Here is a 19,406-nt window from a genome sequence, read left to right as displayed (position 1 = left end):
TTTAAGGCCTTCGTAACCCAGCCATTCTGCCCACCCCTTTTCTTATATCTTCTTCCTTCCTTCCTTCCTTCCTTCCTTCCTTCCTTCCTTCCTTCCTTCCTTCCTTCCTTCCTTCCTTCCTTCCTTCCTTCCTTCCTTCCTTCCTTCCTTCCTTCTTCCTTCCTTTTTTTTTTGAATATAACAACAAAATACAAAAAATTTATTGTTTCTTTAAAAACCAGGAAATTTTAGTTCAGGCTAAGAAAATGTTGTGACTTTTATTTTTGGAAAAGGTTTTTACACAATTGGGTGATGACTTCTTTAAAGTGATTTTCACCCTGAGGAAAAACACTCTTTAGTGATTCCGATGAGATCTTGATTTATTCTCCTTTGAAAACATTTGCCGGAACTTTTGTTCCTCTGGCTAGTCATACTGATATGATTTCTTCTGTTTTCCTGAGGCTCAGGTTCCCCATCTCCTCAGTACTTCAATAATTTCATAATCCTACTTGACTTGGGGCATAGCACTCATTTTCAAAGCCAAATGGTCATGTTCCATACTTTCTTCCTTCCTTTTTTCCTTTCTTCCCTCCTTCCCTCCCTCCCTTCCTTCCCTCCTTCCTTTCCCTCCTTCCTTCCCTTTCCTTCCTTCCAACCTTCCTCCCCTCCTTTCCTTTCCTTTTCCTTCCCTTCCCTTCCCTTCCCTTCCTTTCCCTTCCCTCCCCTTCCCTTCCCTTCCCTCCTTCCTTCCTTCCTTCCTTCCTTCCTTCCTTCCTTCCTTCCTTCCTTCCTTCCTTCCTTCCTTCCTTCCTTCCTTCCTTCCTTCCTTCCTTCCTTCCTTCCTTCCTTCCTTCCTTCCTATCTTAGAATTTAGTACTGTGTATTAGTTCCAAAGTAGAAGAGCAGTAAGGGCTAGACAAGGGGGTCAAGTAACTTATCCAGAGTCACCCAGCTAGGAAGTGTCTGAATCCAGATTTGAATCCAGGACCTCCCATCTCAGGCCCAGATCTCAATCCACTGAGTCACATAGCTTCTCTCTATAGCTACTTTCAATAGAGAATTTTTAATTAAAGAGGCGATCCAAAAAGCTAAAATAGATCATTTCAGTTCTATAAAATTTTATTTTTTTACACGAATCAAGAAAAATGTTTACATGAAATATCTTTGATAAAGGTCTGATTTCCAAGATAGGTAGGGAATCAATCGAAATGCAGAAAACTTTTTAAAGAGTCAAATTTTCTCTCAGAAACAAAGACTCATTAAAAAAAAATTACCATCCATCAAGGATCAATCATTTATTCAGCACCTGTTATGTGCCAGGCACTTTGAGAGGTATTGCGGATATAGAAATAGGAATAAGAGGTAATTTTTGTTCTCGCAGAGTTTACATTCTTCAAGGGGGGTGAACACATATTGAGTGTTATCCTGATCTTCTTAGTGGCAGTGATAGAATTGTTCTCTGAATAAAAGGTGGAATCAGGGAGGCAGAAGACTGAGGACAAGTCCCAAATGGGCCAGGCCCCCGTGCCCTGGTGGATGGCTGGGTGGGATGAAGCTGAAGCCCCATGTCTGACTCCCTTTCTAATAGAGAACAGCTCTGCCAAGGGCCCCCAGAAGGAACTCAGTGGATGAGAAATGGGAATTCTCTGGGAGAAGGGAATCTTGCTATTCGTGTGGGGAGAGATGCCCCCCCACTGGAGAGTACCCTGGCTCACATCTGGAAGAACTGACAATGAGTTCTCCTCAGAGTGGGAGTGGAGAGGGGGAAGTCAAAGAAGGGACCCAGCATGGCCGATGGGATGCCATCTATGAATGGCAGCAGGTAGGGAGCTAGGCTGTGTAGATGTTAGAGGCCACCTGTGTTTGGAAGAGTTGAGCTTGAATTCTGTCAGACAGTTAAGGGACCCGTTACTTTAACCTCTTTTATCCTTAGTTTACTCAGCTGTAAAATGGGTATAACAGTACCTACTTATTGAGTGTAAAGTGTGGCATATGCCTTCATAGAGTAGGTGGCTCAGTGGAGTGAGGGTCAGGCCTAGAGCTGGGAGGTCCTGGGTTCAAATATGACCTCAGATACTTCCTAGCTGGGTGACTTTGGGCATTTTAACTCTGTCTTTCTAAATTTTAGTTATTTTATTTATATCACATATGAATTTATTTTTAATATGTAATATTTGACAATGGAAAATATCTCATAATGATATATTTATTATATATATTTATTTCGGCTATTACTATGACAGTGAGGGCTTAAAAACAACAAGGCAGCACTATAGAGCGCCTCACCATGGCAGGACTGTAGAGGAAGAGTCCTCCCGCAATGCACCCGCCCCACGCATCCCCGGAGGTTTCTGACCTGGCTAAAGCCGGAATTTCTTTTGCTCGACTATGTTTCCCGCCCGCGATGGGGCTGTAGAGAAAGAACGTGTGTTTGTTCATTACATTTTTTTTCTTTAAGCCCTTAGTTGTCATCTTAGACTCGAGCCCGTGACCGAAGGTCGGCGAGGGCTCGGCAATGAAGGGGTTAAGGGACCTGGCCGGAGTCGCAACGCTGGGACGTGTCTGAGGCTGGATTGGAAGCCAGGACCTCATGAGCCACACCTACCAGAAAAAAAGATGTTTTTAAAAGGAAAGTTCTGGGATTAAAGTCTAACACCTGTAATAGGTGGGAAGGAGAAAAGGAAACCACCCACGTGTCGCTTACATGCCTCGATTGGAGTGTTGAGGCTCCTCCTGGACGCTAGGGGGCTGGAAGACGACCTTCTCTTCTATCCTCTTCCGAGCTGCCTCTCTTTCCCACGTAGCGTCGCGTCAGTGGCCGGGTGTACATACTGCGCCTGCGCACGATTCCTGGCCCTTTTTTTCCCCTAGCGCTGCGGGGCCCGCTTGTCTGTGCCGAGGGCGCGGGTCTCTTTCGGCAGGATGGTGAGTACGGGCTGGATGCTGGCAGTCGGGGGGCTTGAGGGACCCCTGTACCTGCTCCCACGCCCGATGGGACCGCGGCACGAGCCATCTAAGCGGCGGATGGATTTCGATTGCAGAATAGCTGCGCCCGGCAGCCCTGCCTGCTTCCCAGCGTGGCCTAATGGCGGCCTCCGTGAGGCTGCTCGCGGCCCTGCCAGGGAGGGGAGAGGGCACCGGGGCAGTGGCCACACGCCTGCCGGGGAGGCTAGGGAGCCTCGAAAGGCTGGGGCCAAGTCAGAGGGCGCTGGGGCACCGGGCGAGGGCCTCCCGGGAGGGGAGAGGGCGCCTTGGGGGGCCGGGTCGGGCTGGAGCGCGGGGAGGAGCGGGCGTCATACTTACTTTTGGGCTGGTCTTTCTGACCAGGCCAGGGTGCAGGGGTCCTTCCCTGCTGCGGGCCTCTTCTATCGTGAGCGCTGGGGGCCGGACCGGGCTCTCCATGTGCTTTACCGGGGTCGAGAGGGCTGGTGCAGTCCCCGCTTCCGGCGCGGTTTTCCCGGCTGGGCCTCCTGCCGGGGAGTTACTGCTGCAGCCTTTGGCGGACTCCAGGCCCCGCGGAGCAGGGACTTGGCTCATAGCAGTTAAGGGCCGCTGAACAAATGAATGAAGTATGCGAGCATGGAAAAGCCTGGAATTGCCGTAGCAGTCCAAGCACGGGGTACTGGAAAACAGCTTTGCTCTGCTTTTGGGAACTTGTAAATAAATAGACTTTTCGGGCTTTTCCTGCATGTGTGATTATCTTTATTACAATTGACGTTTTCTTTTTCTTTCCAAGGGGTTTGTTAAAGTTGTCAAGAATAAGGCCTACTTCAAGAGGTATCAAGTGAAATTCCGAAGAAGGAGAGGTACGGGCATTTAACGTGAACGATACCCAAAGAATTTGTGCTTTCTTTCTCTTTGGTGGATGTGGCCTCTTAATCTAGATCTCTTTTTTCAGAGGGAAAAACGGATTATTATGCACGGAAGCGTTTAGTAATCCAGGATAAAAACAAATATAACACACCGAAATACAGGATGATAGTTCGAGTCACCAACAGAGATATCATCTGTCAGGCAAGTTGTATTTTCCATCAAGAAGTGGCACTTGGTTGCAACAATTATTTAGATCATTTTGCTGAAGTACTGTTGAGATCTGTGGTTCTTGAGGAGTTGTATTTCTCATAAATCACAGGCATGTTTAGCATCAAGAATTTGTCAAGTCTCAAAGGCGAAGCAGGTTTTCATTCTTTTCTCTTCCATCAAAGAATACTCAGACTCAGAGTCTGTAATTAGCATCAAGGCAAGGCCCAAAGCTTCTCTGAGCCCCCTGCCTCACCTTCCTCTAGTGTCTGTCCTCTGGTCCTGCCACTTCACCCACCAACTTGCTACCTTGCAGGTTGATTTCTGCTCACACCACTGAACTGAAGCTACTCTTTTCAAGATTAGGAATAGTCCACTTGACAAATTCAGTGGTTTTTTCTTGTCTTCCTCCTCTCCATAGCATTTGTCACTGTTGCCATTTCATTTTCTCTTATTCTCTTCTGTCATTCTGCTTCATTTTAGAAATGTGGAATTGATTAACTGAGAGGAAGAATAGAACAAATCCACCTCCACTGGCCTCTTGTTTTGTCCTCTTTTGGGGTCTTGTGCTTTCTCTGGGATTTAAACTTGTCTCTTTGGAGTAGTACATATAAGTAGAGAAATATTCGATCATTTTAATATTTGGCAATTATTCTCTGTCCCTTTCATGAAAACATACTTTTCCTGACCCCCAGAAACATCTGTTTTCAGTATGTTTCTCATTTTTTTCAATCAATGACAAAGAAGGGTTTGTAAAAGTAGGGAAATTGAAAAAAAGTAGCAAGATATCACTATAACTGGCTTCTAGTCCTGGCTCTGTCTTAATTTGGAACCTAAAGGATTTAGGAATCGTGTTTTTATGGCTTTACTTCACACTTAAACCAAGGCCTAAAGAGGCAGTGTTTTCTTCGTTAAATAGGGATTGCAATATTTGCATGTTATGAAGAGAAAAGAAATACTGATTTAATATTGGTTTCAGAGAATAGAACATTACCCCTTTCTCCAGAAGCTAGAAATTACTGGGTGAATGTTCCTTACTATCAACTCATCAATGTATTGATTGATTTTGACAAATTTTATTAAGAGAAGGTTTAGTTGAGGAAGGTGAAATAGCTAAAAAGTGACTTATGGGTGCATTTCATTCATACTTAATATAAAAACCAAATGCATCAAATGAAACATTTAAAGAAAGGTCATATATGATTACAAAGTAACTATAAAGCATTTCATCCACATAAACTATTGTTACAAGATATTTGTAATCATAGTGTTATTTTCTTATTGACTTGGTCCAATCATACTGTCCAAGCTGGTTTACTGGCTTTTGAGGCTGGAATCCTTTCTTAAACCCCTTCAATAAGTCTTTATTATGTTGAATATTTCATACCATTTTAGTAGCTTGTTTTTATGGGTTTAGTATTTAAGCCTGAAATTATAGGCAAAATTAATCATATCCCATAGTTGCCCAGGAAAATGAATAGATTTTTAAAAGAACATTGGTGTTAAACAAGCAATGTTATTTAGTTGTGACTTGTTCCTCTGTTTATCTAGCCATTATGCGTCTGGTTTTGTTGTTATATTATTAATATAATGATCATATTGTTTATTTCGATGATTAAATTGATTACATTTTGGGATTCCAGTGGGATACTAATAGCTGACTTTTTTTTTTTAAAGATTGCTTATGCCCGGATTGAAGGCGATATGATTGTCTGTGCAGCTTATGCACATGAGTTGCCAAAGTATGGTGTGAAGGTTGGCCTGACCAACTATGCTGCAGCTTATTGTACAGGCCTGCTGCTGGCCCGCAGGGTAAGTTTTGGTTATTTCCCAAATTTCTTAGATGGGAGTGGCTTTTCTCTTTAGTGCTTGTGTTTGCATTTCATAGCTAATTGGTTGAGAGTATATTATGATGTGCATGTGTATACTTTGTTTTGGTCCTTTAAAGGGGCATCTAAGTAGGTAGCAGTGTGGATTGAGAGCCAGGCCTAGAGTTGGGAGGACCTGGGTTCACATCTGGCCTCAGATACTTCCTAGCTGTATGACACCCTAGGCAAGTACTTAACTCTAATTGCCTAAGCCATATTACTCTTTTGACTTAGAATCAATCTAAAGATAGTTTTTTGTTTTGTTTTTAATTTCTTTGGAACTGCTAGGTGGCTTAGTGGATAGAGCCAGACCTGGAGATTGGAGGTCCTGGCATTTCTTAGCTGTGTGACCCTGGGCAAGTCACTTAACTTCCATTGCCTAGCCCTTACCGATCTGCCTTGAAACCAACACTTAGTATCAATTCTAAGACAGAAGGTAAGGGTTTAAAAAAAAGTCTTAGCTTTCACTGGGTTCAAGATAGAAGCAACTTGGGACCTTCCGGAATTGCTGCACCCTTATAGGATATGAGAGACGGCCATGAAAACATCACAGTTAAGTCCCATTTGTTTGACTTTGTATGATAAAAGTATAATTGTGGGGGCAGCTGGGTGGCTCAGTGGATTGAGAGCCAGGCCTAGAATTCCTGGGAGGTCCTGGGTTCAAATGTGGCCTCAGACACTTCCCAGCTGTGTGACTCTGGGCAAGTCACTTAAACCCCTTGCCTAGCCCTTACCACTCTTCTGCTTTTGGTTCTAAGACAGAAGGTAAGGGTTAAAAAAAGTATGATTGTGCCTGAACTTTTCATAGGTGTCTTAAAATCTCTTTGGCCAGTTGGGGTTGCAGGTAGGTTATTTTGTCATAAGCCCGTAGGTGGCAGCACTTTATTCCCTCCAAAATGGAGATAAAGGTATTTATGAAGCATGATCAAGTAGCCCTTTTACTTTTTAGTTTAATAGCAGGTTTTCATTTTTAGTAGGACTGTTTTGCTCAGAAAACGACACCTAAGAAATAGGTATGTAAAGGGATGTTTGAAGCTAGCATAAGTTTTTGAGAAATAGAAAGATTAGGTCCTATAAAAAAGATTATTTGAAAGAAGCTCAAATTTGGAATTGGAACTTGATGTCAAGAAATTGTATTAAAAAATTTTTTTTTCGAACATGCTTATATATTGAAGTGTATGTTGGGTGTTTTTCTTGTTAATAGCTTCTTAACCGATTTGGCATGGACAAGATCTATGAAGGTCAGGTGGAAGTGACTGGAGACGAATACAACGTGGAAAGCATCGATGGCCAGCCTGGTGCTTTTACATGCTACCTGGATGCAGGTCTTGCCAGAACTACCACCGGAAACAAAGTCTTTGGGGCCCTTAAAGGAGCTGTGGATGGTGGTCTGTCTATTCCTCACAGGTAAATAAGGTGGATTTGGATCATGTTTTCCTTGGGCAGTTTGGGGGGGTAGAAGTACTTATAGTTTCCTAGTATTTACCGTTCACCCCAAAGAAAAGAAATTCTTAGGTGATGGAAGGAATATGTTTCAAGGAATGGTTCTCACCTCAGTCACTTTATTTTGCAAATTTTTATTCATTTTGGTGGGAAATCAAGGAGGATTTGTGTTTAGTGATATTTGGTGATTTGGGCATAGCTTTCAGTTATTGAAAGTGATAATTATTTCAGACAAGCTTAGAGTATTGCAGAATTATAATAAGATTATATGGAAGATGAATATGCATTGTGATTTTATTTTTTATTGGAATCTTGGATCTTTTTAAAGATTAAGTTTAATTTAGAATGTCTTTCCATGGTTACATGATTCACATTCTTGCCCCCCTCCCAGCCAATGAGAGGTTCTATTTCCATATTATTTGAAATAGTGATCATTTAGAGTCTACATCCCCAATCATGTCCTCTTGGGCAGATTTTCGATATTTTCCTTGGAGAGTTGGTTTAGGTCCCTTTAAAATTTTTTGGGATTTTCTACCATATCTCTGTCTTGGAGTCTAGTCTAGGTTTAGCTGCTGAATGATGATATCCCACTCACTGAGTTGCTTATGATGCAATTGTTTCAAGACGGGACTGATGGCAGGTATTATGTAATATTTGCATGCAAATGGAATTCTGCTGAAACACTAACAATTATAATTTTGTCTTAGTACTAAACGCTTCCCTGGCTATGATTCAGAAAGTAAAGAATTCAATGCTGAAGTACATCGTAAGCACATCATGGGCCAAAATGTTGCGGATTATATGCGTTATCTCATGGAAGAAGATGAAGACGCTTACAAAAAACAATTCTCACAGTACATAAAGAACAATATCACTCCTGACATGGTAAGAAGTTGGCCATAATAAGCCCAGTTGGGCCAGGAATTCTTTTGAAGGCATTTAAGAAAGTCAGCAGTTGTGAAGTGCTTGAGAAAAGAATTTCCAAGTAAGCTGATGAAGAGACCCCCTAAAATTGATTAGGGCTTTTCTGTGAGCGTGCACACTGTTAAACAGAAAAGTGAAGCTGATAGAACCCTGTTCTTTACTCAGGTATTAGGAAAGATGACTGTATCATGGGTTCATTGGTTTCTTCCCTTTTGGTTAAAGAACTTGGTATAGAGGGAAGGCTTTATTGGGCCATGGTTAACCTGTGGCACAGGACTTCATGTGGAGATCATGGCTCACATGGATCATGTGTTTGGTTCAGGAGTCATTCAGTCCTCTTCATGAATGAGAGAACTGTGCTGAATTGCTTGCCTTGGAGACCTTTCATTAGGGGTCTGCTGTGACTTTTTTTTTAAACCCATACCTTCTGTCTTGGAATCAATACTGTGTATTGGCTCCAAGGCAGAAGAGTGGTAAGGGCTAGGCAATGGGGGTTAAGTGACTTGCCCAGGGTCACACAGCTGGGAAGTGTCTGAGGGCAGATTCGAACCCAGCACCTCTCCTCTCTGGGCCTGATTCTCAATCCACTGAGCTACCCAGCTGCCCCCTCTGCTGTGACTTCTTTTCACTTGGGCAGGGGAACAAGTCCAAAACTGCCAGTGAAGTCATGGTGGGGAGATGAATGGCCAAAAACAGGCATTAGGGTTTTGCTGTTGCTATCCACAACACATCCCACAATAATTGTGGGAGCCAGCCACAATTTCCTCCATGCTGGAGGCAAGAGGGATAACCGCGAGGGGGTTTACAAAACTGATACCTGAAGTTATATAAGGAGGGAAGATTGGGGAGGGGAGAGACGAGATGGGATGGGACAGTGGAAGACAATTTGGATCTTAAAAATTTTGGAAAACAGGTTGAAAATTGTTAGTACATATAATAGGGGAAATAAAAAACTTTGAATTAAAAAAATCTGTTTGGTAGATAGATTTTCAACTTAGTTGAGGTTTATTTTTCTTGTTAGTGTATGTTTGTCCTGATCATTCTCAAAATAGATGGAAAAGAAGAGGGGGAAAGGCCTCATCTGATAATTCATGGTAGTGTCTCATCCTGGCAGGATGAGGGCAGCATAAGTAATTGCCTGGTCTTTTTGTTTCAGTAAAAAGTAAAAATATATATATTTAAAAGTACTCGACACCTGATTTTATTTAGATAACCTTAGCCTTCATGACCTGTATAATAGAGATGGGTCATTTTCTGATTTTGAATACTTTTTTATAGTTAAGTGCAAGGGCCATTGCCAATGGCTCTGTATTCCACCAGTCTGAAGACTGGTGGTCTTGCCTGATCCTGTGCTCACCCTAGTGTCTGGGTGCTCCCGAATTGCAGAAATGTTTCTCTGCTGAGTGAAAGGCAAATTTGTAGTCTTGGACATGATGAAGAGCCTACCACATTTGGTGATTAAAAACTCCCAGCCATACAAATGGGCCCAAACAGGAACAGTGGATGGAGAGCAGCTTAGGCATTCATTTACAAAAGGAAGCCAAAAGAAACATGTATGACCCCAAAGTTTTGCTCATGACAGTTTTAATGACCCAGACCTGATCAGGAGCCTGTGGAGTGAGGGCCAGGGCACTTAAGACCTTCTGGGCCTCAGGTTCCTCATCTGTAAAATGGAGGTAATTGCACTGCCTGCTTCACTAGTTTTTTGGCAGTGTGAGTCACTGGCTTGCCAGCTACAAACCAAGTTTTAAAATGCTCCGAGTTTAACACAGCCCCCTAATGAACAGATCCAGAGCACTTTTCTCTTTCACCCTTAGGTTGTAATTGACAGTTGGGCACACAAAGAGAATTTGATAACTGTGATTTGTGATCTTAAGCACTTTTAATATTTAAATCTTGGCAGTGTTAACATTGCCCTGCTGTTAAAAGCCACCTTTTTTTTTTTTAACCCTTACCTTCTGTCTTAGAATCAATACTGTGTATTGGTTTCAAGGAACAGTAAAGACTAGGCAATGGGGGTTAATTGAGTTGCTGGTAGTGTCTGATGCCTCTCTTTGCAGGCCTGGCTCTATCCACTGCATTTAAAGCTATTCATGTAGGAGGATATTTGTTGAATCAGGATAAATTTGTTATTGCCATGAAATCTAGCAATTGCCCATCAGGAAGAATGTTGCTTCCCCCTGAGCTGCTATAATACCCTTTTCCCCAAGGTTACCTTGTACCTGGTTTGTATTTTGTATGTCCCTGTGTGTACAGACAGAAGTTGGAATGTTACGGTCCTTGAGGGGAAGGAGTATTTGTTTTTTCTATATCCTTGGTGCATCTCCTAGATGAGGTGTTTAATAAATCTTTGCTTGATCTCTACTCAAAGTGTAGCTGGAATAAATTAATCAGGAAGTAAACCTGATAACCAATCTGGAAATATTTTGACTCAATGAATTCTGTGCTGTTGGTGGGAACAACTCTTGAGGTTTTGGTTGCTCTTGAAAAATCCTTGCAGAAATTGTATTCAATAAGACTATCCTAAAACAAAGTGTCTAGAAGAGGAAAAAACTGAGACATTGAAAGGAAAGGTTATTTTTCTGAGAGTCTAGAAACAAAACAAACATTCCCCTCCCACAAGGAGTCTTAACATTACAAAGTTGTGTTTTTACAGAATATAGGCCAAATGTGGATTCAGTGGGGGGAAACATGCACTGGAGAAGCACACCAGTTATACATTGCATTCTGGTTTATAGGAGTATCAATATGGTTGAAGCAGATAATAGTGACCATTGACAGGCTATAATCTCTCAAATTATTTTCTCCAAATATCAGTAGTAAAGGCAATGGATTGGGAAGTAGCTTTTGGAAGATGCAGTATTTATCGATTCTCTTGCCACTTAGTAATGCATACGGTTTGGATGGGGCACTTGAAAGAACCAAATACTGTTCGACTATCTTTATTTCAGATGGAGGAGATGTACAAGAAAGCTCACGCTGGTATACGGGAGAATCCAGTGTATGAAAAGAAACCCAAGAGGGAAGTTAAAAAGAAAAGGTAGGTAACATTCTTGCTGGCTCAGCCTTCTCCTTTTGTATAGGTATAATGGTTTGGAAATGCTGTATTTTGCAAAAATTACTGGCTTCTGCTACCGATTGGCTTTTCTCCCCTCTGGTAGCGAGAGCAAAGCTATCGGTGTTCATTTGCAAACTCGATCACTAGCTCTGCATGATGTTGCGGAAGCAAGGGGAACCAGGTTTGCTAAAGCAATTATAGTGATAGAAATTGATTTGCCTCAGAATTGACATTTTTGAGGCGCCTCATTCTATCCCTAAGACAAGATAATTTGGTGTCATTTTTCTTTTAAATTCTGTGTAAGCGGGCATTTAGGGTCATTTGGTTTTTTAGCTTATGGCTCAGTTCAGTAATTCAGATCTTCCCATACGTAAGAGACACATGTAATTCAGCTATGATACTTAGGATACTATCAGCTCCAAAGGGAGTTAGTTGAGAAGGGAGAGATTAGGGAAAGCTTGGGAGTGTCACAAATGACAAGGGGGAGTAGGTGACTGAGCCTAGTAAGAACCCATCCCCCACAGGGCAGACAGCATGCACATAGGCACAAAGAATGGGAAAGGGTAGGGCAGAATTATAGGAGTCTACTTGGCTGGAATGTGGACTGTATAAGGGGAAGAATATGGAAGACACAAAAGGTAAGTTGGAGCCAAAAGGATCTGCATCCACACAGGGAAGGATTGGAAATGGAACAGGATGGAGCCTGAAGCAAGGGTGAAGGGCAGGTGGGGAGTGACAGGGTTCAGGAGGATTTGAGAAAGGGCCTGGCAGATGACTGAATAGACTGGCAAGGGAGAAAGAAGTCTGAGCTCACTTACTCCTTGGGGTGGGGAGATAGTGGTAGTGATCTCATCAACAGAAATAGGGACGCCCAGAGGAGCAGTTTTGGGGCCAGGATTTGTTGAGTTTGAAACGTAGACCAGAGTATTTGGATGGAGATGAGCAGCACAGATGATCGAGAGAAAATTCAAGACTAGGAATAGATTTGGTGTGACATGAAAAAAAGTCTTTGAAGTATGGGTTAATGGGGGAAATATATGCAGGAAAAGGAGAAATGTAATGTGGGAACCCAGCAGAATGAATGTAGCATTGGGGAGTTGAAGGAATGAGAGCTGAAAGAATGGATTTGGGGACATGGAGGCATTAGTGACTTGAGTATTAGCTATACTGTAAGAGGTTGAGAGGGGATAGTAAATAAGACAGTGCAGGCTCAGAGGTTGTCTTTGTACAACTTTGTTTATGGGGTCAAGAGAAAGTAGGAGGAGGAAGAGGCACCAGAGTTTGGAAAAGAAAGGGAGGGGTGATGGAACGGTCATATATACCCCAAAGAATCCTGACATGGCATGAGAGGCAGGTCACCTGATGCCTGACGGAGTTAGGGTAGAGGACAAAGTCCTGAGGTGGATGATAGAAAGTTGTTCAGAAATGAATAAAGAAATAGAAATGCCACGTGAGGGCCAGTCTGCATGTGCCAAGGAAATGGATTTGTGATAGACCCATACATAGAGTAAAGAAAGGCAAAAGATGCTGCCTGAAAATTAAGTACGTTTGGAGTAATGGGCCACTGGAGGGGGGAAGTGGCTGTTTTGAGACTGATCAGTCGTCCCTATGATTTCATTCAACAGGATCTAGTTTTCCCCTCTATTTGGGGTAGCTCAGGAAGCATTTGTAAAGACTACCTGATTTGTTTTTGTGAATTCTCATCCTCTGCTTTTTTTTTTCTTGCTTGGTAGATGGAACCGCCCCAAAATGTCCCTTGCCCAGAAGAAAGACCGAGTTGCTCAGAAGAAGGCAAGTTTCCTCAGAGCCCAGGAGCGTGCAGCCGATAGTTAAAACATCAAAATCTGTAATTTTCTATGAAGATTTTCAGATTAAGACAATAAACTTATTGAACAACAATTGTGTCTGTTCTTAATGGAGCTTAAAAAGTTCTAACCAAGAGTACAAAAGCAGAGGATGGAACGATGGTTCTTTTTTCCAAGATGGCAGCCTCAGTGGTGGTGGTATCCTTTGTTTTCTGAATATGTTGTATTAGTTGAGCCTTGACTGCAAGATGTGACTGTACTTGCTTCTCACTGATGCTTATTTACATTCCGTCCCTAATGCAGCAAATGTGAACTGATAACCTGTTCTGGCCTTGGAAATGTAAACAGCAGATAATGTCATCTATCAGCCAGATAGCTGTCGGTAAAATAATTTTAAGATTCCTTTTGGCTGTGACAGACAAGATCAAGGAAATGCTACAAATGGGAAGTCTTCCAGCCAGCCATTTATTGAAACCAGATGCTTAGTGGAAAGGAAAAGGACCTTAAAACTGTACAACTATTAAAAAAATATTGTGAGAACAATGCCATGGTAGTTCAATAATGTCCACTCCCCAGATATACCATGTACATTTAGACCTAGCTGGAGAACACAAGTGATTCAGGTTGGGATCTTTTCCAGCAGCAAACATTGGCTCTTTCTCCAAAAGTAGATAATCCTACTTTAGGGAGACAGGAAAAAAGATTGTCATTGTGCGCAAAGTTTGAAAATACATGCCAGAAGTATATACAAGTAAAATGCACTCAATCCTCTGCTAACCCTTTGCCCCAGTTCTATACGGGAAGACTGCTGGGTAAAGGGCTTTCTCTGTGCGTGCCTATCAACTGATGGGAAATGTTTTATACCTTTGAGAATTTAAAAGGTCCTTCCATTAAGATTTCATGATTGAGTCCCTCCATCCCCAACTAGTTCAGTACCTTCTAAAAGTTTGACACTTGGCCAATTTTATCTTAGTGCAAATCAGACACAATTTCCCCTTGTAGTTTCTAGTACCTGGTTTGGGGACAGCTCAAACCACCAACACTGAATTCCCAGGGCTTGGAGGAAAGCTGATCTGTTAATTGTCTCTGCATTTCCCCATGATTATGAGAGAGCTAGGATTTTGCCACAGCCTTGGGACAGCTAGGGGAGTTGGTGTGGGACTTCTGGGTTCAAATCTGGCCTCAATTTCCCAGCCGTGTGACCTCTGGGCAAATCCCTTAACCCCAACTCCCTAGCCCTTACTGCCCTTCTGCTTAGGAATCGATAATTGGTATTCCAAAACAGAAGGCAAAGATTTCATTTTTTTGTCTCCTGCCCTTTGTAAAAATAAGGGAAGAGAGATCCTGCATCTCCATTACACCCTTTAACAATCCGTTTGTAAACTACTGGTGCAAAAAATAGACCGACAGCAATTGTTTATTGATGGTTTTAGAAAATTTCCAGTTCCCCCAAAGTTCTGTTCTAGAACTACTTGAGGGAATGTCTATAATTTACTAGCTAGAACATTCAAAATCTGAATGAATGAGGTAAGAATTGAAAGAAATTGAAGATAAACCCCACAACCTGTTTATGCCAAAGAGGAATTTAATTTATCTGCTTAGCAATTGAAATTTCCCATTAATGTGCAAATTCTGCCATGCTGAAATATTAGTAAACTATGTGAAAGTTAAATTAATTTTTAAAACAGCAGCTTGGATTCGACCACAATGTTTTCCAGCAGTGGCCTCTTGGCTAACAAAATTCCTTGCAAAAACCATTTCATCAACATGTTCACATGTGAATGAGGATTTTCACAGCATTAGGAGTGAAGAACCAGCTCGGCGTGTTTGAGAAGCAGACACGTCTCTGACCGGATCACGTACAAAGGCCGAACTTGCCTGCCTCTGTGAAGGGGTCATGGACCTAGAAGCTGAAGCCAGGAAGGCGCAAGAGCCCTGGCTGCCACTTGGAAGCAGAGCTCGCCTTTTCTCCTGAGCCACAAAATGGGAATAATCCTGCCCCGCATCCCTCCCAGGACTGTCCTAGGAATGAAGTGAGAATTCGTGTCAAAGTTCTTTGTAAACTGTACAAACAGAAGGGTCTGCGTGCTCTCCCAAACAACCGAGACATCCACCAGCTGGGAGAGAGCCTGGGCCTGGACCCCACCGAGGCTTGATGGGAAAGGTTGGGGTTGGGCAGAGGTTGGAAGAGCCATTTTTTACTGGTCAGAATGACTTCAGTGGCAAGTTCCCCCCGTGTGACAAATCGGCTAGGAATCGTTTGTATGAGAGATTTTCTTCCACAGGAGTGTCTTTAGGTTATTTAATATTAAGGAATGCTCCATCTCCATCTGGTTTGCTGTGACCGTGAGAGCGACGCAGGACTGGAGCTGCTTCTCCAGCTCTTCCCGGATTTCCCCGGGGGCCCCGCGCAGCAGGTAGTCTTTGAGCAAGCCGCAAGCCTTCGCCAGGTTGGGCTGGATCACTTCTGACGTGCACCTCATCTTGCTCTGGTCACAGCTAGTTCTACAGTCTGCACCATAAACACAGTCCAGGTCGGTTTCACAGTGGCGATCTTTGATGAGCTCTCTGAGATTCATTTCGGGCACAATTTTTCTCATGTCCACCATTTTCAAATCATATTTCGCGTTGTAGCCCAAGTTTTTGGCACTCGTGTCGCACATGAGGAAGTTCCCGTAGGGGCCGTGGAAAACGTCCTCTACGAACTCCAGAAGTCCTATGGCTATCTTCGCCTTCCTCGGCCACGACGGGGTGAACAACTGATCCATGCTTCTCCGGAAGCCCGAGGGGATGAAGAGTTCAACCACCCACGGCAGGCTTATTCCATAGAGGGAGGTATACTCGACTCTCTCCATCATATAGAGGTCGCCGCAGAAGCCCATCAGTTTGGGCGTGTGTTCTTTGTCTTGGAGAATGACCATGAGCAGAAACTCGTTAAGCTGAAGAAGAGCCCAAGCGGACTTGGCTTCTGGCAGGGAGACGCGGCCATCTTTGTTGCCGTCAGCCACCGAGAGGATGAGGTTGACGAGCTCAGAGAGGTTTCCCTGGTCCCCCAACTTGGCCTGGAAAGGACAAGAATAATTAGCCACACTGCAGAGCAATCGTCATGAAAGCCACCAGAGAGAGGGACAGCGTGATGCAGGCTTATGCCGCTACCTATGCACACCTACGTGTGTCTGCATGTGTATATATATATTATAGACTATTTTATATACACACATACATAAAACAGTCTATGCGTATCCCTAGTACCTGAATTTTAAAACATCTATTCTTAAATAAGGAAAACCGTTTTCAGTGGCTGCGTCACAATTTTGTTACTTGCTATGTGATGGCTTTAGGGTGGTTAGGTGGAGCAGTAGTGAGGGGCCACTGGGTCTGAAGTGAGGAAGAATTGAGTTAAAATTTGGCCACAGCGGTGTGCCCTTGGGCTAGTCACTTATCTGGGTTTGCCTCAGTTTCCTCATCTGTCAAATGAGCCGGAAAAGGAATCGGCAAACCACTCCAGTACCCTTGACGAGAAAACCCCAAATTCTGCTTTGATGCCCTCACAAAAAGCTTCTCATCAAATCATAATGTTATCCGGAACCCTGTAGACCAGAAGGGCAGTTGTGGTCTTGGGATTGTTTGAACCTTATTCTCTGGGATTCTTTCTTTGATGGTAGAAGTTCTCACCATAAGGATGCTTGGTCAGTCTAGCACATGAAAGAGTCTGAAAAAGGATCCTGGAAGTTCAGGAAAAGCCATCTAGAAATTCTCTTACCAAACAGAACCCATGAGAAGAGAGATTTCACAAACAGCAAACTTACCTTAAAGAGACTATACACCATTTCTTTGAATTTCTGCACTGTAGTTCCCCGAGTTGGCTTCTCAAATAAGACCACTTCTTTCCTTGGCTCTAACTCTGTTCCAAAATCCAGGTGAGGGGCTTGTTCCATCTGGCACTTCACAACGCCTTGCAGATTGCCCCAGACTCCTAGATACATCTACGAGAGAAACAAAGAAAGCCGGGTGATCTCTGGGGTTTGCGCGTGAGGGTTAGTCTGAAAATACGACAGCTTCTTTTTGTCCTTCCTCTGCCGACAGCGCACAGGGGTTTGGCTCTGAGCTGTGAATTTTTCCTGTGGAGTTGTAGAGGGGAAATCGTTCCTCAAAACAGCTAAAAATTTTTTTCTTCTTCATTTCCCCAATTACATGTAGTAACAATTTTCCACATAAGTTTCTGAAGCTCTAAGACCCAAGTGGTCTCCCTCTTTCCCTTCCGTCCCCCTTCCTGGAGGTGGGAAGCAATCTGAAATGGGTTATACGTGTCTTATCAAAATTCTTCTAGAGCACTGGGGGCAAGGATGGGGAGAGCGGCAAAACTCCGAAGTCTGTGTCCAGAGGGCCTGCGGTCTAGACACAGGCTGTGTCTCTTCTCTGTGGGTCAGCTTAGCTTTGCCCAGAATCTCTTACTCTCTTGGCACCAGAGTCATAGCTTGGACCATTTCTGAAGGGCCAGGACCTGAAATGTCAGATTATTTATTTATGTTTGTTTTTTTAAACCCCTTCCTTCTGTCTTAGAATCCATACTGGGTATTGGTTCCAAGGCAGAAGAGCAGTAAGAGCTAGGTCATGGGGGTCAAGTGACTTGCCCAGGGTCACACAGCTAGGACGTGCCTGAGGTCAGATTTGAACCTAGGGCTCTCCATCCACCAAGCTAGTTGCCCCCTGAAATGACAGATTATTGAAATGTTAAAGGTGGTTTCCAATTGTTTTAGCAACTTTTGCTGGGAAAGCAAATGTTGATTCTTAGCCATAAGTGGTTCTGCTCAGGAACTGTGGTAGTCAGAAAGTAGTTCTGTGAGCGCATGGCTTGTGTCTTTATAACCCCAGTGCTTAGCAGAGGGTTCATTGTGGACCTGAAATCTCTCCTGGCTATGGGGGAAATAGGAGGCTGAGAGCTCTGCCAGCATCCCATGTTTGTTTCCCCACACCCATACCACAGCGCTCTGAAAAGCAGCTTCTATTTGGATAGGCATTTTGGTTATTTTTTTAATGGCCATTAGTGTTCATTCCTAACTTGCATACTTCTGATTTGCAAGGAAGGCCTGTCAATCACAGGCCCCCAGTCCCTTCTACCAGATTTCAGGAATTGGTGAGTGAAAAACTGACTTAGTAACCCTGCCTTTCTGGAAGCATGAAGCCTCCAAGTAAGGCCCAACTTCTTGAGACTCTCTTCCCCTGGCTGGGGCTTAGAAATTCTAACTGGTACAAGAAGAAGCCAGAGTTTTCTCTCTCTCTCTCTCTCATTCCTTAATATCTTCCTTCTATTGTAAATATTGTAAATAAGCTACCATAAATTCCATTTTACTTTAGTAATTCATTTTGGGATTTAGAAATTAAATCCCTGGCGACAACCTAATTAATAACATATTTCAGAATCCAACCACAATTTAATTTTAACATCACCTTTCCTAATGCCAATCCTGAACATGGATAAGCAGGAAAATCAGGGCTGATCCCCACTTGGTTGATGTTATGGGGGGGAGCATAAAAGATAGATGGGTCACATGGACAGCAGAAACCCCCAAAGGCTCAAGTCCAGAAGCCTGGCAGACACTTTTCTCCTTTTTTAATTCTTCTCCCATTTTCCAGGGCTCAGGAGAGCATCTGTCCTGTGAAGCTTGCCTAAGTGTTTCTTTTTCACAGTGATGAAGAATAAAACTAGCTAAAAGCTTGCCCTCAACTGTATTATCTGCCCCCACGAGATACTTGATGGAAAGAAGGCTCTGCCAGGAGTGTGCAGCCTGCCACCCTACAGAAAAGACCATTCAGAAGGGAATGGCTAATCAGCCATGTCGGGAAGCATCTATCAATTTCTTAGCCTCACCTATGCATAGACAGCAAAGGTTGTCAATCACAGAATCTGAAACCGGGCCAGTGACCGGAGGTATACTTGTATAAAGTTACCATTTAAAAATAGCCTCCATTTATTATGATTAAGGAGATACAAAGTGATCCATCGTGCATTTGTGTGCATATACATTTTTTTTTAAACCCCTACCTTCTGTCTTGAAATCAATACTGTGTATTGGCTCCAAAGCAGAAGAGGGGTAAGGGCTGAGCAATGGGGGTCAAGAGATTTGCCCAGGATCACACAGCTAGGAAGTGGCTGAGGCCAGATTTGAACCTAGGACCTCCCATCTCTCGGCCTGGCTCTCAATCCACTGAGCTACCCAGCTTCCCCTTTGTGCACATAAATCTTGTGAAGTGCCCATTACCAAATTTTACTACTAAAAATAAGAAAGAAGAAAGTGAGCCATATTA

At 43.2% G+C, this 19,406-nt stretch overlaps 2 protein-coding genes and 1 non-coding gene across 4 annotated transcripts in view; 2 read left to right on the top strand and 1 right to left on the bottom strand.

Moving 5' to 3' along the window:
• Nucleotides 1-13,191, top strand: part of RPL5 (ribosomal protein L5) — a 32,368-nt gene extending 19,177 nt beyond the window's left edge. The window contains exons 2-9 of the mRNA XM_007480305.3: nt 2,438-2,904; nt 3,716-3,785; nt 3,878-3,993; nt 5,677-5,811; nt 7,072-7,274; nt 8,018-8,195; nt 11,186-11,274; nt 13,026-13,191. Coding sequence (XP_007480367.1) covers nt 2,902-2,904; nt 3,716-3,785; nt 3,878-3,993; nt 5,677-5,811; nt 7,072-7,274; nt 8,018-8,195; nt 11,186-11,274; nt 13,026-13,125 — 894 coding nt within the window. The 5' untranslated portion in view covers nt 2,438-2,901 and the 3' untranslated portion in view covers nt 13,126-13,191. The remainder of the gene's footprint in view (nt 1-2,437; nt 2,905-3,715; nt 3,786-3,877; nt 3,994-5,676; nt 5,812-7,071; nt 7,275-8,017; nt 8,196-11,185; nt 11,275-13,025) is intronic.
• LOC130457751 (small nucleolar RNA SNORA66) lies at nt 11,421-11,559 on the top strand. Its single transcript, XR_008917025.1, has one exon. It is a non-coding gene; the product is annotated as a small nucleolar RNA SNORA66 (small nucleolar RNA).
• A 1,473-nt stretch (nt 13,192-14,664) lies between the features above and the next one.
• Nucleotides 14,665-19,406, bottom strand: part of DIPK1A (divergent protein kinase domain 1A) — a 109,413-nt gene continuing 104,671 nt past the window's right edge. For both annotated transcript variants that reach the window (XM_016429820.2, XM_007480304.3), the window contains 2 exons: nt 16,907-17,083; nt 14,665-16,159 (listed from right to left, as the gene is read on the bottom strand). In XM_016429820.2, coding sequence (XP_016285306.1) covers nt 15,347-16,159; nt 16,907-17,083 — 990 coding nt within the window. In that variant the 3' untranslated portion in view covers nt 14,665-15,346. The remainder of the gene's footprint in view (nt 16,160-16,906; nt 17,084-19,406) is intronic.

Source organism: Monodelphis domestica, chromosome 2 (assembly GCF_027887165.1).
Source record: "Monodelphis domestica isolate mMonDom1 chromosome 2, mMonDom1.pri, whole genome shotgun sequence".
In the NCBI taxonomy this organism is placed as follows: domain Eukaryota; kingdom Metazoa; phylum Chordata; class Mammalia; order Didelphimorphia; family Didelphidae; genus Monodelphis; species Monodelphis domestica.
Note: the sequence above shows the minus strand (reverse complement) of the source record. Positions and strands in the feature narration are given on the sequence as shown.